This window comes from Sander vitreus, chromosome 15, assembly GCF_031162955.1.
Source record: "Sander vitreus isolate 19-12246 chromosome 15, sanVit1, whole genome shotgun sequence".
NCBI lineage: Eukaryota > Metazoa > Chordata > Actinopteri > Perciformes > Percidae > Sander > Sander vitreus.
Window position 1 is genome coordinate 12,599,053 of NC_135869.1, and position 15,761 is coordinate 12,614,813.

The window sequence follows — 15,761 nt, forward strand, 5'->3', positions numbered from 1 at the left end:
TCGCATATCACTGGGTCTGGACTTTCTCCTTTTCCAGAGTTGCTCAGGGTGAGAGCCCCGGCGATAGTGGGGATAAGGTAGTAAAGAAGCTTGCCAGAGGCAAGGCACCATGTGTGGATGAGAGAGCACCTTCTATGCTGAAGCTGCGGAGGGTATGCTTAAATTGTCGGGGCATCCCACTCCTCAGCCTCCTGGGAAAAGCTTATGACAGGGTGCTGAATCTGAGGTCCGACAATCTGACCTCAGATTCAGGGGGGGTACTACGCACTGGTGTAGTGGAAGGGTAACGGCCAACGGTTAACAGTCAGCCACCCGTTCCTCATATAACTGTAATGAGAGCTCTGTCTATACTCCGCCACGGTTGTCCCTTGTCACCGATTCTGTTTCCGATTTTCATTGACAGGATCTTAAAGCCATCTGGGGAAGGAGAGTGTACTGTTTGGGGAACATGGAATTGCTTCTCTGCCCTTTGCAGATGATGTGGTTCTGTTAGCTTCATCAGGCCGTAACATTTAAAACACACTGGGGTGGTTTGGTTTAATTAGTCGAGACTGGGGTGATAGTCAGCTCCTCCAAGTCTGGGGGCATGATTCTGCCGGAAAACAGTGGATTGCTTACTTTTAGTTTGGAGTGAGTTGCTGCCCCAAGTGAAGAAGTTCAAGTATCCTGGGGGTCTTGTTCACAGGTGAGGGTAAAATGGAGCTTGAGGTCAACAGGCGGATTGGTGCGGCATCAGCAGTGATACAGGCACCGTACCGGACCATTTTGGTGAAGAGGGAGCTGAGCCGGAAGGCAAAGCTTTCAATCTAGTAGTCGATCTACGTATGTTCCAACCATCATCTATGGTCGTGAGCTCTGGGTAGTGACTAATAAATTAGATTGCAAACGGCTGAAATTAGTTTCCTCCGTAGGGTGGCTGGGCTCAGCCTTAGAGATAGGTTAAGGAGCTCAGACGTCCGGAGGGAGCTCGTAGTAGATGTGCTCATGTGTAAGTTGAGGTGGTTCGGGCGTCTGATCAGGATGCCTCCTGGTCGCCTTCCTTTGCAGGTTTTCAGGGCATGTCCAACTGGTAGTAGACCCTGGAGAGACCCAGACCATGCTAGAGATATTAAATATCTCATGTGGCCTGGGAACACCTCAGGATCCCCCAGGAGAAGCTGGAAAAGGTTGCTGGGGAAAGGGACATCTGCCTTGCTTAGCCTGCTACCACAGCAACCCAGCTCCGATACTGCCTAAAACGTTGGTATCGGTATCGGGAAGTACTGGAGTTTATGCACCAATCTGATACCACGTAATAAAGCCCTAAAGAAAAAATACGTTAAAAGTAGTTTATTTATGCATTTTTCCATTATAACTGACTGTCAAACTGCATAATAAAAGAACGTTCTGTGGCATTCATGTTTCACAAAGAGTTTAACCTGAGCCAGACCGACAACAAAGATAGAAATAATATCACATCCATACAGGGATAGTAGTATACAGTTGTTCAAACATAATAAAATTTATGACACACTGATATCGGATCGGTACTCGGTATCGGCCGATACGCAAGTTCAGGTATCGGAATCGGTAAGCAAAAAATGGTATCGTACCATCTCTAGTTGAGAGAGAGCTACTTATGGAGTTTCATATGCATGCACAGTTGTGCAGAATTCCTTATTGTGTCTATTATCATTCAACATGCCACCACAGAGACAGATGACAAATGAGAACCCACTGAATATTGGCTTTTAAAATGGTGTTTGTATTAATGTTGTCCTTCACCTTCTGACAGAAGCACAGTGACTCCAGACCAGTACTGGATTTATGAATGAGACAGCATTTATCAAACTTTACTAATTTGACTGCTGCGCTACACTAACATTTGTATTAAACCATAAAGTAAGCTCATACTAAATCAACATTGTCAACGTGGGATTACGGTCCAAGTTTACAGTATGTTTTCTGGCAATTACTGAGTTGTTTGTTCCATTTACTCACTAATCAGAGAATATAGCTTAATTAAATATAACTGAATACGAAGAATACACCCCAACACCAGCTAGGTGAGGCTGGATGTAAGTATTATCTAAACATATTTGAATTATATTCTGTAAAGCCAATTTTACTTAGAAAAGCATAACACAAAACCCAAGTACAGAGATAATACTCATGACTACATTGTCAGCTGTGTTGTCATTAGAGGTTTTTCCTTCAAAGAAAGCTGTGATGGTTACGCCAGTCAAACAGAAGCCCAGAACAACAAACACATTTTAACCAATAGTATTTAATGGTTTATGCAATTCTCTGCTAAGGCCCATTCTCCCCCAACAGTACTATTAGGCAAACCAGTCCCTTGCATTTTATTGGCCAAAAATAAATTCAAACATACCTAAATAAATATGTGTTTATGGTAGGGGGGGGTCAATAACAGTTCTAATTAAAAGGCAACTTGAAAAACAACAGTTTTCGTCATAAAACTGGTTAAATTGAAAAGTCTTTAAAAAAATGTAAAAGGGGTTGTTTCTCAACAGCTTCCACTCCATATAACACAACTCTAAAACCATTCATTATAAAAAAACGGAGGTGGAACACTGCCACCAGCTGGAAGTTCTAAGCTTTGGTCACAGGAGTTTGACGAGGAGATGGGAGAGGGTTAGGGCCTAGTAGCTTCTGTCCCTCCTCGTCACAAACTATCTGGTCTGGAATTTAAGCGGGGCAGGGGATCCCAGAACAGCGGGTTTGGTGACATAGTGCCATAGATATTTAGGGGTTCAATACAATAACAGGCCAGACTGGTTCTTTCAGTTAAGTTCAGGGAGATGAGAACAAACAAAATGTTTGAGCTTGGGGAGTTCAGACTACCTCGGACCAGAATGGCTCATGCATGGGTGTGTGTGAGTGCGTATGGGTATGAGGCCTTCCACAATCCTTTCCATCTGGCCAAGCTGAAGCAGTTCTATACTTCTTTTTAATTTCTCTTTTTTAAGCAGAAAAGAAAAATCCCAATCACTGAACCCCACTTTTCACCAACACAGTGCCAAACCACGCCCCCTTACTGCGGGAGTCGTCCAGGGCTTTGACCCCCAGAACAATGCCAGCCTTTGGAGAAAGGAGGATAGGTAGGCTGGGGTGGGTGGACATGAGAGGGACGATTGGACGTTGGTCTCCCTTCCCAACCCGTCCATGACTTCTCACCCACCCCTTGCCGTCATCTGACCCGTTTCTCTTTCTCGTCATGGCAAGGTGGGATGCTGTCGGGTGGGAGGACACAATAAGGCGTCGCCCCCACCCCACCCCACTCAAATGGTTCTGTCAGTCAGTCAGTCAGTCAAGGGGTGTGGGCTCAGTTTGAGGCGCTGCTGTTGGAGGAGCTGGATGTGGAGGCCACGGCCATGCCCGAGGTGCCCGAGGAGGCCACCGACTTGCGGATGTGGGGCATGAGGAAGGGGTCACTGGCCAGCTGGTGCACATCGATGCGGTCCTCCTTACGGTAGACTAGACAGCGTCTTATAAAGGCCTGGAGAAAGACAAAGTGACATTGGAATGACGTGAGTTATAGTATAAAGAGAGAATACGAGGAGGGTATTGTGGGGGTTGAAGTGCAAAGACATGATGCAAACACTAAATAGAGAAAACAAAAGCAGTGAGTTGAGAGAGCAGAACCAGTACCTTAGCTTCAGGTGTGACTACTGGTTTAGGTGGAAACTGCACATCTGTTGCCTTCAGTATGGTGTTCTCCTGCAGGATGTCCTGCTGGGACTGGTTGTGGCCGAAGGGCTAAAAGAGCAAAGAGAATGAACCAAGTGTTATTGAAACAAACCAAAACATGAACTAAAATCAAGTGAATAGGAATCATTTAAGTGTGTTGATGTTCAATACACTGCCCATAATAAAATGTTACTTAATCTTCTTTTGTCTAAAAACCATTTTACATACAATAAAACATTAAATTCATGTAACCAACATTTTTATCGACTTTATAACTGACTTAATAGCTTAGATGTCTTGTTGCAACATATTTTCTTCAGTGTGTCTCCTACCTTGCGGCCATACAAACACTGGTAGAATATGACTCCTACAGACCACACATCCACCTTGTTGGAGATTTTGGGTGGTTCCTTCCCAACCACAAAGCATTCTGGGGGAAGGTACCTAAACAAGAGAAAAGGGGAGCTATGTTAATATTAATCAGTTTCAACAGATACAATTTAACTGTCCAGTTTCAAATTGCATTTTGTAGTCATGACAAAAGACTAAGAATCTTTTTTCAACATGATCTCAGCTCTCTGTCCCCACATATGAAGTAGTAACATCAACAACAAACAATGTGCACAGAGTGATCCTCATGAGAACCAGGCTGTGAGTGGATTTGTTCGTGTGGTGGGCATCTTGCTTAAGTGACCTTTGTGTGAGCATTCGTACACCAGAGGCCTGTACTACGAAGCAAGATTTGCCGTTAACGAGTAAACTTCAGGTTCAACCCAGGGTTTTGTGTATCACGACGGTGGATCAGTTGTTACCGGGTTAAATCACTGTGGTAACTTATGCTAACACCTAACCTGCTCGGGAGCAGGTTATGTTGGAGATTAGAGATCAACTGATGTAAAAGCACCGCCTACTGACCAATCAATACTCGATTGATAACAGCGTCACCGTTCTTAGAAGATCAGGTGCGCTCAGAAAAGTTAAAACATTTAGAGACCGACAACCCCGTTAACATTCTCTGATGGGCATCTTTATGAAATATATAGATTTTCAACGGAGGGAATTACGTATCTTTGTCGGCTTCTTGAGCCATGTGTTGCCAATGCGCGCGTCGGTTTGAATTACGTTTTTATACTTTTTTTATTCGCTCTCACGATCGCTTACCACTGCCAGGGTTGCAAATGAAATAAAAGGCTAAAGCAACAGCAGTTTATGGAAAGCACAAGTGTAATTATGGGCAGATCTTGGTCCTGACTGATGGGAAAGTGATATTGATAAGCGTTGTGATTTACGCATAACAGCGTCGGCTATTTTTTTGTCAGCTTTCCTTCCCGTTTTAGGAAGCAGCGACTGTATTGCGTTTTGCCTGTAAAACCGTGTCCGTGTTCTTCATATTTATGTAGAATTATAGTTTGCTCTTCTTATGTAAAATATGTAGCTCGGGTAGATGTTTGCGATTGGTCACGATGTGCAAACACCGCCTCTTTTATGTGAACGCGTGCGTCTCTAGATTGGAAAACCCTGGGTTGATTGAACTTGTTGTTAACCACCGTCGTGACATAGTTTAGGCGGTACCACGGTTGTTAGGGTTAGGTGAAGCCGGGTAACAAAGAAATCCAGGGCATGTTGATCTTGCTTCGTAGTACAGGCCTCTGGCAGCATGATAGAAATGAAAAAAGCATTCAACTAAATAGACGCTGGAGCTTTTTACATATACCATATATGTACCATATACCAAGATACACCTCAGTAACATTACAACTACTGGGATTAAAAGGCATTATAACCGTTGCTGCCCTGTTCTCTGGATGGATTTTCTCACATGTCTTTATTGCTCCTAACAATGTTTATTGCTCAAGCACACCCTGTCATATTTCTTTGTATGATTCTTCTACAAATGTTATAGCAAGCTTCCAACTCTGATTTTGCATCTAAAAACACTCATACTGCACACTTTAGATTCCGCCATATTGTTGTTTCCTTCTACAGCATAAAATGCCTTCACACAGCAAAATTATGACTAACGCACTGTGCTGTGGGAAAGCAGTCAGGCATTGAGAAATATTTCAGCCCTGACAACTGAACATAAAGTTGACCCTTGAGGACTAACGCTCCGTAGTAAAAAATACACAGCACAATTTATTATATCACAGATGGTGCCCCCCCCCCCCACCTGCGGCAGAGTGGCATCTTCTTCCAGTGTAAATCTCACCAGTATGTCCCTGCTCCCTGTGACGTCAGCTCCATCCCGTCCACTGAGTTGTAGCTGTCATCGTCCATGATCTTCGACAGGCCAAAGTCTGTGATCTTGATCTCTCCACAGGCAGTGCCGTTCACCAGGAGGATGTTACCTGAGCAAGGTGGGGAGAAGATTTACAGCAATGAAAGAAAACGCCTGCATAGTTCAGATTTATATTCACATTTTGAGATGAAAATAAAAATTCTTCTCTGGATGATTCAGTTCTGTTGAATGCACAATAAGTGCGTTAACCTCCAGTTTAAAACCTGGTTGTATTGGGTTAAGGCAATGCCCCGGTTTCTCAAACGCCATGTCAACACCTTACCCTGGCTGAAATCGGAGTTCTCATACCCCGGTTAACAGACCTAGCTAACTCCTTTAGTAACCGCGGTATTCGCGCATGTATACACCTTAACAGGGGTAAGTTCAGGTTATGCATCTGCGCATGCTCCGTAGGTCATAACTACCCCTTTTGACCCGGAAAGAGAGCAGTAGAAGCCAAAAACAGCAGCAACAACACAAGCTTTAAACTCACTTAACCGGGGTAAGACCATACCCTGCATGTAAACACACTGAATGATTTCAAATTTTCTTAATCTTAATGGAATAACGGCCAGCAACTGGATTGAAGGCCAAATCACCTATCAAGACAAACCACAAATATAATCTGCCCAACAATTGTATTGCGTGTACGCCTATTAAGACGCTTGTAAATTCCCAACGCTGGACAATGTCTCCCTATCATCACTACTGAAGCTGCAGTGGTTTAAGTGGTTCATTTAACTGAAAGTTTAATTTGAAGTAGAACTGCACAAAAGACAACTGAAACTAGACCATGCAAGCTGGAGACCCACCAGGTTTGAGGTCATAGTGGATAATGGGCGGTCTGATCTCATTGAGGTACTTCAGGGCGTTAACAATCTGCATGATGATGGAGCGGCCCTCTTTCTCTGACATAAGTTTGTGCTGCTTCAGGTAGAAGTCCAAATCATTGCCTTCGCAGTACTCCAGGACTGTGCAGAACCTGCTCCAAAATAAGGGAAAAGCATTTATCCACCTCAGCAGGATTTGGTCCATCAAATCAAAACACAGTTAAGGCTCTACTTTTTGGCTCAAACTGAACACAATCTGCATGAACATGAGTCCATATTTTGGAAGGCACACATTTCTTTATGAGGAAATGACTTACGAGTCAGTGTCAAGCGAAAAGTAGTCGTAGAGTTTAACTATTCGTGGGTGGTCCAGCTCTTTATGGATTCTATATTCCCTGCACGCGTGTCTGAAACAAAGAGCATTTCCAACATTTGCACCAATCACTTGAAATGTGGATATATTACACACAGTGAATCCGATGTGTTAATAAATGAACTGAACATAACTCATAGTCATTCAAAATATATTACAGTATTGCATTAAAAATTGAACAGCACTCACTTGTGATAATTTTCCTTCTTCTCATCCCTCCAGTTCTTGTTTAACTGGTGGATTTTGACCGCAACATACCTTTGCTCCGTTAAATCAAAGGCCTGGAAAATAAATGTCTCATTAGTTAGGAAGTACATTTGGCTTTACTTTGTTTTAACTGCAGTGAAACTCTTGCATCATAATTTTTACAGTGATGACGGCAGATTCTTGGAAAAAGTCTCACATTCTGACACAAGGAGTTTTAAAATCCTAACCGATTTTGAAATCCGGTTGCAACACGAACATGAGAATCTCCACAGATATTCTGTTCCCCAATCTTAAACACACGCTACAAGATTTGAAAATAATGGTGCATCTATGAGTTACGATAATCTAAATAATATCCTGTAGTAGGACTACAGGATATTATTAAGATTACCGTGCCAGAGGGAGCAAGGCACCACCTCACGTGATCTCTCTAACGTGATCTCACGGGGAAGCAGATGTAAACAAAATGGTGACTGACTTGGGGCGCCGACTTTCTGTAGCAGGGATTAAAAAGTGGTTGGGAAGGCGTGGTCAACACGGATTGTCTGTTCTTGACTCTTCAGCGAGAACTGGAGGGGAGTTAAACCATTTCTGTCTCATGTTTACTGTTGCTTGGCAACACTGTCAGTTGCTGCAGGACTCATTTTCTTTTGTGAACTACTGACATAATCATACAGATAACCAGTTCGGGAGGTTTAAGATTGGATCTGTACATGGCTCACATTACCAGGTAATCTGGGCCGGATTATTAACTATTTTTTATATATATATATAAAAAAATTATTATTAATGATATCAAATATTATTTCTCCGCTGCTTACGGGATAAATCGGCCCAAAACTCTTGTAGTCTGAGCCAGGCTTTAGTGTATAGCAATGAAACACGCATCCTCAAATATTTTCTAAAGTATCACTTTGAGTATATGAGCACCACAGTCTATGACATAAAAAATGACCACAGACTTCAGTCAACTCACACTCTCTTAAGCAGCAGAACACTGGTAGTTGTTGCAAGGCTGTTGTACAAGATCATATCGAATTGTACACGTTTATTACCCAATTTTTAAGCTGGTAGAACTGTAAATACTGAGTACTAATACTGCCTTTTCTCTGTCTAATATACAGGATGTATTGGCAAAGGTATTCACTACATTAATTCAGTAACAGAAACTGGAATGTATTTATAGTGTATAAACTATTATCAAAAAGCAGTGGTTCTGCCTAACAGAGAAAGATGAAGTTTCTCTCACCTTGTAAACTTCACTGAAACCTCCCCGTCCAAGTAAATAGAGTAGCAGGTATCTGTCATTTAGCGTAGGGTGATCTTTGAATCTACACAGGGTGAGAAGCAATCCAAGTCATGTAATTAAACAGAGCATAGGACACATCATTACAGACGAACTAGGAAAGAAGAAATCGTACTGAGAATTATCCTCATTGTGGATCCTTTTCAGCTCGCGAATGTGCAGGTTCCGCACTCGCTCCAACCTCTCCAGCTCTGCCTGGATCTCTGCCTCCTCCTGCAAAAGGACAACAAACGTATATCTAAACCTGTGCAGCTAACAAAACAATGAAACAGAAAACAAAAATACATCAGGCATTACCTTCTTAAGGTGGCCTAATCTTAGTTTAAAGATTTCCTCTTGCTCGTGGTACTCTGCCTGTGATAACCTACAAGGACACAGAACAAATCTCAGTGCCACTTCGAATATGCGAGCAGGGGAAAAACAACTGGTATGAAAGGGATAATAAATGAAAAACAAAAGCATCGTACGCTTCACTTTCTGTTCCATTGGTTTTGCTTTTGCGTTTGTTTTGCTCCAGACTTGGAGGTGGAGTCTGGGCCATGGAGGGCGGTTTGCGTTTGGCCAGCAGCTTCCTCTGTCTTTCAATTTCCTCTCGCTGGGAATTGATTCTTTCTTGTTGTCTGTAAACAGATGACACATTGCAATGACATGTAGACCTAATGCATTTATCAGTTTGTGTATGATCTACTGTAAGCGTTCTGGCCCTGGTCACGATACTGCCCCTTCTATGTTATATTTGATTATTTGCAAACAACGGCTTCAACACTGTTTTCAGACATGAAACATTTTATGTATAATGCAAATTGTTCTGCATACAATGCCACAAGACGAAGATGTATTGTTTATTTTGCAAAAACTAAAATTTTAACTAACAGTGATATCTACATAGTACCAAAACCGACTTGGGTTGTTCATTTCATACTAATACCACAACTATTGAAGTATGTTAGTGTGATTTTGCCTCTCTAACTAGCAGCTTAATAGTTAAAATAATAATAGAAAAGTGTGAAAGGAGGATCTTAAAGATGAAACATAAAAAAAGTCCTCACTTGATAAGGTTTTGGAAGGCATATCCATCCGTCCACTGCTCAGTGAAAGACGCTCCATGTCTCACTGTGGTGAAGTGACCCAGTCGAAGCCTGTCCTGCATGCTTTTGTCCCGGCACGCCATCTTCTCCTGTTTGGACTGGAGGAAGGGCAGAGAAATACAGGCATCAAACCAGTACTGTTGATTCCACGTGGCATACAAGGCAGGGTTGGTAATGTTGAAAAGCTAGCAAGATTTGAAAGTAGCATCTCCTCGGGGCTCCGTCTAACCCCGCCCACTGCCATCAGGCTACGACCCACACACAGACGTGCACGAGCACCGCTGCTTCAGAGCAGAGCGCAGAAAGGACCGCAATTTTACTTTATGTCTCATTCACCACTAAGCAAACACCTAATATTATCATACCGTATGTTTACAACAAGCCTGACAACTGTTAGCACTGCGGTGACAACACGTATTGAGCTCAGGCTCATACACTGGAGGGGTAGAGTACGCGCAGCGTGGCAAGGAGGCATTTCATTGGTTCTTTCAAATCGGACCCCGAGGCACCGAATGGTGGATGTTTTCACAGGATTACAGCAACAAATGAAATATCTTTTTTGCTCCATTTTCAGATCCCATAAGTTATTTATTGCTGTTTGGGTATAAAGACCATTTCAAACAATATATAAGAAAATGTATATTGGAAATAGTTACCAACCCTGCCTTTAAATAAGAGCTTCTAAAACTAGCTCACGTCAAAAACCCACAATGACCCACTCATTGGAAACTAATAGTTTAAAATAAGTCATGGTGCTATTAGATTAAACATACTTTTTCAATCAGTAGCTTCTTGGACATGGTCACACACTTATTTAAGCGTTCCTTGTATCGTTCCAGCATCCTCTGCTGTTCATCAATCTGTCTCCTCAGATCACAGTTTGCCTGAAACAGAACGAGCAGGAAAAAGTTCAGGTAAAAAATATACATGTACAGACAGAAGGAATGTTTCAGCTCTGACATGCCTTGAGTGAAAAACCATACATTCATTCAACATAGAAAATGGCAAGCAGAGTAGCAGGGATGAAATGAAATGAGATTAGTACCCGCAGCAAATCGTCTATTCGGCCCTCCTTCTTCTCCAGGTCAGAGTTCTTGTTGTTCTCCATTGCTGTTAGTTTCTCTATAGTAAGGTCAGACTACAGGGTACAGTGAGCACAAAAACAGTGTTTATGTTAATGGTGGATCAATGTAATACAAGTAGTCCCATCTAACAAACTCTTCCAGTTGCTTACTGGTTTCCAGTTGCAAATGTATTGGTTTATATGTACCACTTATATAACAACGGCCTTTTGAATTATAATAAGAGTTAAATTAGATAAACAGCCAGTGGCATTTCAAGTACCTGTGTGGCTTTGTGGAGCATGTGAAGAGAGGCAGGCTTCAGTGAACACGTTGAGTGCTCTGTGTTGGCCGAACTTACAGAGGAGGGGCTCCCCTGCTGCACCTGGGAGGCAGAAACATTCATCCAATAAAAACCTTACACAGACTGAGGGTGTCTTAATGTGTGAACTTTCACATTAAAAGAATTCGAGACCTGCAGCTGCAAGTCATGATAAGACAACATATAACAAAACACCAAAAGATGTGTGCAACTGGTTAAATTCAAAGTGTGTTTGAATCTGTAATTACTGGCCAAACCGTGTTTATAAACCACATCAGATTCTTCTAACCTATAAACCACTTGACCTACTGATGTTAATAACAAGCGTGGAAGAGAGAATGGCACGGAAATGTTAAGATAAAAGAGAAGAATGAGACAGATCATAGAGCAAACATGCTCACCGTGACAGGGGGGTTGGAGAGGGAGTGTTGTGGGGAAGAGCGGACCACTGGTGGAATTCCCCTGGCAGGGCTGGTACCAGGACCGCTACCTCCCGCAAACTGACAGACAAGCAAAAACAGAAGAAAGCAGTTCAATGGAAAGACCAAGATGGAATAAAAAAAAAAGTGGTTAGAAAGTAAGTATGAAAAGTTAATACTGAAGCATTGTTAGAGGCCATGAGCTTTGCTGCATACACACTCAAACCTTTCTGCCACTCACCTCAAAATAATCACTAATTTTATGTCCCCTTGCACCTGCTTTACCTAGAAGAGAGACACACGGAGTTCAGACAGAGAGGCTGATATTTGGGATACACAATGAGAGGATCATAGCAGTGGAACAATCTTACCTTGGCTGCTGTCAAAATGTTCTGCTTTCCGTTTTCTCACTCTCTGCTCATTCCCTTTTTTCTCAGGAGTCTGTCAGGAAAGTAGTGTGAATCAACTGCATGTATAATAGGGCAACACAGACAGATGGTTGACATAAAAAAAAATCCTGTTCATTTGTAGCAGAGACTAACCTCTAGCTCTTTGTCACTGAGCGAGCCTACACTGCATAGACTCTGATTGGATGACTCATTTTGGTTCTGACCCGAGCCCTGTTAAAATGAGATAAAAATACATAAAAGTAAAGTACAACGAGCAATTAAATACAAAGAAGCATAAAACTTGCAAGAATACATTCGTAGAAGTGTTTTGTTTTTAATGTGTGCACATGTACTTATTGTGTATGCATAAACTTGTGAGAGAGAGAGTGCACACAGTTAGAAAACAGAGTATAATGGGTGAGAAACAGAAAGAAGGGATGCAGAGGTTTGGCTGCTGTCACTATTAACTTGACACTGAATCTAGACCTGCATCAGCCCTAATGCGGTTCCCTAGGTGATGCCTGTCAGTCAAATGAGTCACATAAAAATTCTGCAGGCACTGTCCAATCAGGGAGAGATACTTAGTCATTCAGAGCACACCAGAGCTCTCTCACTGAACCCTCCTAAAATGGCTGAACATTAGGCATGCTGCTGGGGATATAGTCCTCCCTCTGTCTGTCACCTTTAGATAATGTCATCCATTTTTCTCCTGTTCACCATGGTCTTAACTGTTTGTTTCTTCTCTCTCACTCGCTGGAGAAAGCCAGTGTAAGATGCTTTGCTTGATTTAATAATGACAGCTTGTTTTCACCCCTGCCACATATACTGGTTTGATCAGACCTGTTCAAAAGGAAATGCACTTTCCAAAAAGGTTAGTAGGCCATCTCTGTTCCATTACCAAAAGGTGTGCATTGTCCTCAAAGGATAACAATTTCCCTTTCTTGAATACCAACTCAGTGATAACAGGGAGCACAGCAGTGCCACAGGGCTGTTCCAAGGTCAAGAAAAAAAAACTTGGCTCTGCTCTGTGACATTGAAGGGCTTTTAGACCACCAACCCACATTTCTTCATAGCCATTTGTTGACACACTTCTTTCTCAATACCCCCCTACACACATTGCATCTCTTGTCCTACAGGGTGGCTGTGGCATGATGCCTTAGCGAGAGCCGCCATTTTCTCTGCGGCAGCATCCATGCCATGCTCTGGGCTCAGCTCTGCCTATGGCTGGCACAGGGCCCACTCCTGGCACCGACTCTCGCTCCCTAACTGTTCCAAGATCACCTTCCACAAAGACGGCTCCATCCATGTAGCAAGCAAGAGGGTAAAAAGCTAAAATGCTGCCTCCACTCACACCTGGTCAAGAACTACATTCCTCCTCTGCCTCCTCCCCCTACCACCCCTGTCCTGTCTGTGGCCTTTTTGGCAGGCATCACAACTTGAATATGCAGCCTCTACATCATGAGCCAGGAAGAGATGCCATATCATACTAGCCAAAAAAAACACAGACACAGCTCAACCTTCTCCAGAGACAGACAAAGAAAAGGAGTGGGGCCAAGCTTGTCCAGGCCAAACAGCAGAATGATACTGAGGCGGAGTGAGACAAAGAAAGGAAGAGATTCACAAAAATGTGTAATGAAGAAAATCTGTGATTATAAGCACTTTGACAGGAGAAGAGTTCTCATGCTCCACCTCAGAGACATCTTCTGCAACACAAACCTTAGCCACACCGACCCCAGTGAAGCGAGCCTCCAACAGCTCCTGTCGTCGGGGGTCCAGGCTATGCAGTTCTTCCATCATGGCTGCAGAGACAAGAGCACAGATTAAGGAAGGCATTGTGGGGTCTGGTATAGTCAAGCGTGAGTGACGATCAGTGTTTCAAAAGGCATTATTGGTGATGAGTCATAGCTGTTTTAAGCTATATGGATGTGGAAAATTCCTGTTCTAAATCATCAATAAGCCTGACAATAATGTGAATGACTATCATGTTTGTACAGCAAGCACCAGTAATGCAACATAAACACTCACAGCGCTAGAATGCACAGAAATATAGCCAATAATGGATACCAAATATGCATCAAAGACTAGGGCCAGATGTGTAGAGCCATTGCCTGCTAACGTATAGCATCATGTGATAACACCCTGGCAGTTTAGGCCGAAGTTACATAGCGCTGGAGTTATGAACGGTCACTAATGGAGGTACTGCCAAGTATACTCTCAGAAATGGAAATCGCAACAATAGACAATAAGTGCCCAGCTTGCTAGCCTATGCATGTGTTAACGTTTAAGTTAACGTCATACGCCCAACACTGATTGCTAGCTAGGTCTTTATTGTTATATAGCTATAGCTTGCATTAACGTAGCTACACACATTACATGAATAGTGTAGCTACATTAACCTAACGTTACAGCATTCGTGTCGATTTAGCTAGGGATACATAACGTTACTAACGTTAGTCCTTATTCGTGTATAACTCAACTCGGGATTGAGTTTGCTGGCTCAGCTAACAACGATTTGAAACATTATCAGCGAGGTAGCTGGCTAACATTGGATAAATGAGCTAACAAGCATACCGAGGTTGGGCATCACTTAGCTAGCATTACAATCTAAGAGCTAACGTTAGCTAGTGACATTAGATCTGATTTTGTAAAGTAACGTTAATGTGCCCAAACAAGGCAAATTGTAATTAATGTTGGCCCAATTACATTTGTCTGATTAGCTAGATAACGACTCAACCCATGACAACTACTGTCCGCAATAGTTACATTATTTTACAAACACTCTATGATAGCTAGCGTTAGGTAGCCAACATGCTAACGTTAACTCGTCTGTCAAAAAGAAGCATCTTCTCGGTTCTGTGTTGTCAGGTGCTTTTGGTGCCACGACGCCTGCAATCACTGTAACAAGAGACCTGTCCAGATATATGACGACCACCTAACGAGATACTTACTGCAATTCAATATTTTCTGCGTCTTTCGGAGGGTCTGTGATTAACCCTGAAAACGTTCCCGTTGTTTCCCCGGTGCTTGACAGACCCTCCCAGGCTAGGCCGCATCCACAGCCGCGTCTCTCGCGTGCTGACAATTAACGATCGAGACACGGGAGTGTGCGGCGTAGCTCAAGGTAGACGACGGTGGATTCCCCTCGGAGGCCTCGACAACTCCGGGTAACCCAAACCCGCCTTGCTGTGCTCCTTAGGCGGGGATCCCCATCACATCCCTCTCGCCGAGGACCATACCGTGCCTATGTCGGGTATCTCCTTCCACACAATGGCGACCCTCGAGATTCTGCGTTTTTCACCAGGTATAAATGATGTCTTTGAAACTAGCTTAAGTTACCCCTATATTTTCTCCCCCGGTGGTGAGATCAATTTCGGGTCCTGGCTTTCAGCTCGATCAAAACAAAGTTCGGCTCCAGTCGTCTTCCTCGCCGCAGGGAAAAAAACAATCTGTTTCGGAAGTTGTGCTGTTGCAGGCGTTTCAGTTGAATCCGGATCGATTCGGTTCGGTTCTCATGTTTTTACAATGTAAACAATAATCAGTAAAATCTCATATTTTCTCGTGAGATTGTTTAAGTATTTCACCTTCGTTCAGTCCACGCCTGCCCCAAATCTCTTCTCTAGACCAATGGCAAATCCCTCTGTACACAATACAATTTACAGCGCCCACCCAGGCAACCACCAAAATCACTTATCACTTATCAGAAAGTTTCCATTCCCATGATGTTCACGCCCACACATTGAATTTATATAATATCAGTGAATTGCCAGATTATTGGGTTTTTCCCCCTAAAGTAGCCAT

The 15,761-nt window shown here is 43.0% G+C and overlaps 1 protein-coding gene across 4 annotated transcripts; it reads right to left on the reverse strand.

Annotated features, from left to right (window-relative positions):
* Nucleotides 1-2,410: 2,410 nt before the first annotated feature.
* On the reverse strand, nt 2,411-15,643 carry tlk2 (tousled-like kinase 2). Of its 4 annotated transcripts, none has more exons than XM_078269412.1 (21): nt 15,300-15,643; nt 13,680-13,762; nt 12,117-12,194; nt 11,946-12,015; nt 11,816-11,859; nt 11,557-11,655; nt 11,117-11,218; nt 10,818-10,910; nt 10,546-10,656; nt 9,734-9,870; nt 9,152-9,304; nt 8,982-9,048; nt 8,800-8,897; nt 8,628-8,709; nt 7,361-7,452; nt 7,116-7,205; nt 6,781-6,950; nt 5,900-6,038; nt 4,023-4,134; nt 3,652-3,759; nt 2,411-3,499 (listed from the first exon to the last, which is right to left on the reverse strand). In XM_078269412.1, exons 2-21 carry the CDS (start codon nt 13,758-13,760, stop codon nt 3,326-3,328), a joined length of 2,100 nt encoding a protein of 699 aa, XP_078125538.1. In that variant the 5' UTR covers nt 13,761-13,762; nt 15,300-15,643; the 3' UTR covers nt 2,411-3,325. The 4 variants fall into 4 exon arrangements, with proteins under 4 accessions (XP_078125538.1, XP_078125537.1, XP_078125539.1 ...); XM_078269411.1 differs by having other exon boundaries at nt 14,912-15,643; XM_078269413.1 differs by having other exon boundaries at nt 15,545-15,640.
* Nucleotides 15,644-15,761: the final 118 nt, after the last annotated feature.

Coding starts and splice junctions, on each gene's coding strand:
- tlk2 (XM_078269412.1), bottom strand. CDS start 13,760: ATGATGGAAGAACTGCATAGCCTGGACCCCCGACGACAGGAGCTGTTG. Junction 12,016..12,116: donor TCAGTGACAAAGAGCTAGAG/GTTAGTCTCTGC, acceptor CTTTCCTGACAG/ACTCCTGAGAAAAAAGGGAA. Junction 11,860..11,945: donor ACATTTTGACAGCAGCCAAG/GTAAGATTGTTC, acceptor TCTCTCTTCTAG/GTAAAGCAGGTGCAAGGGGA.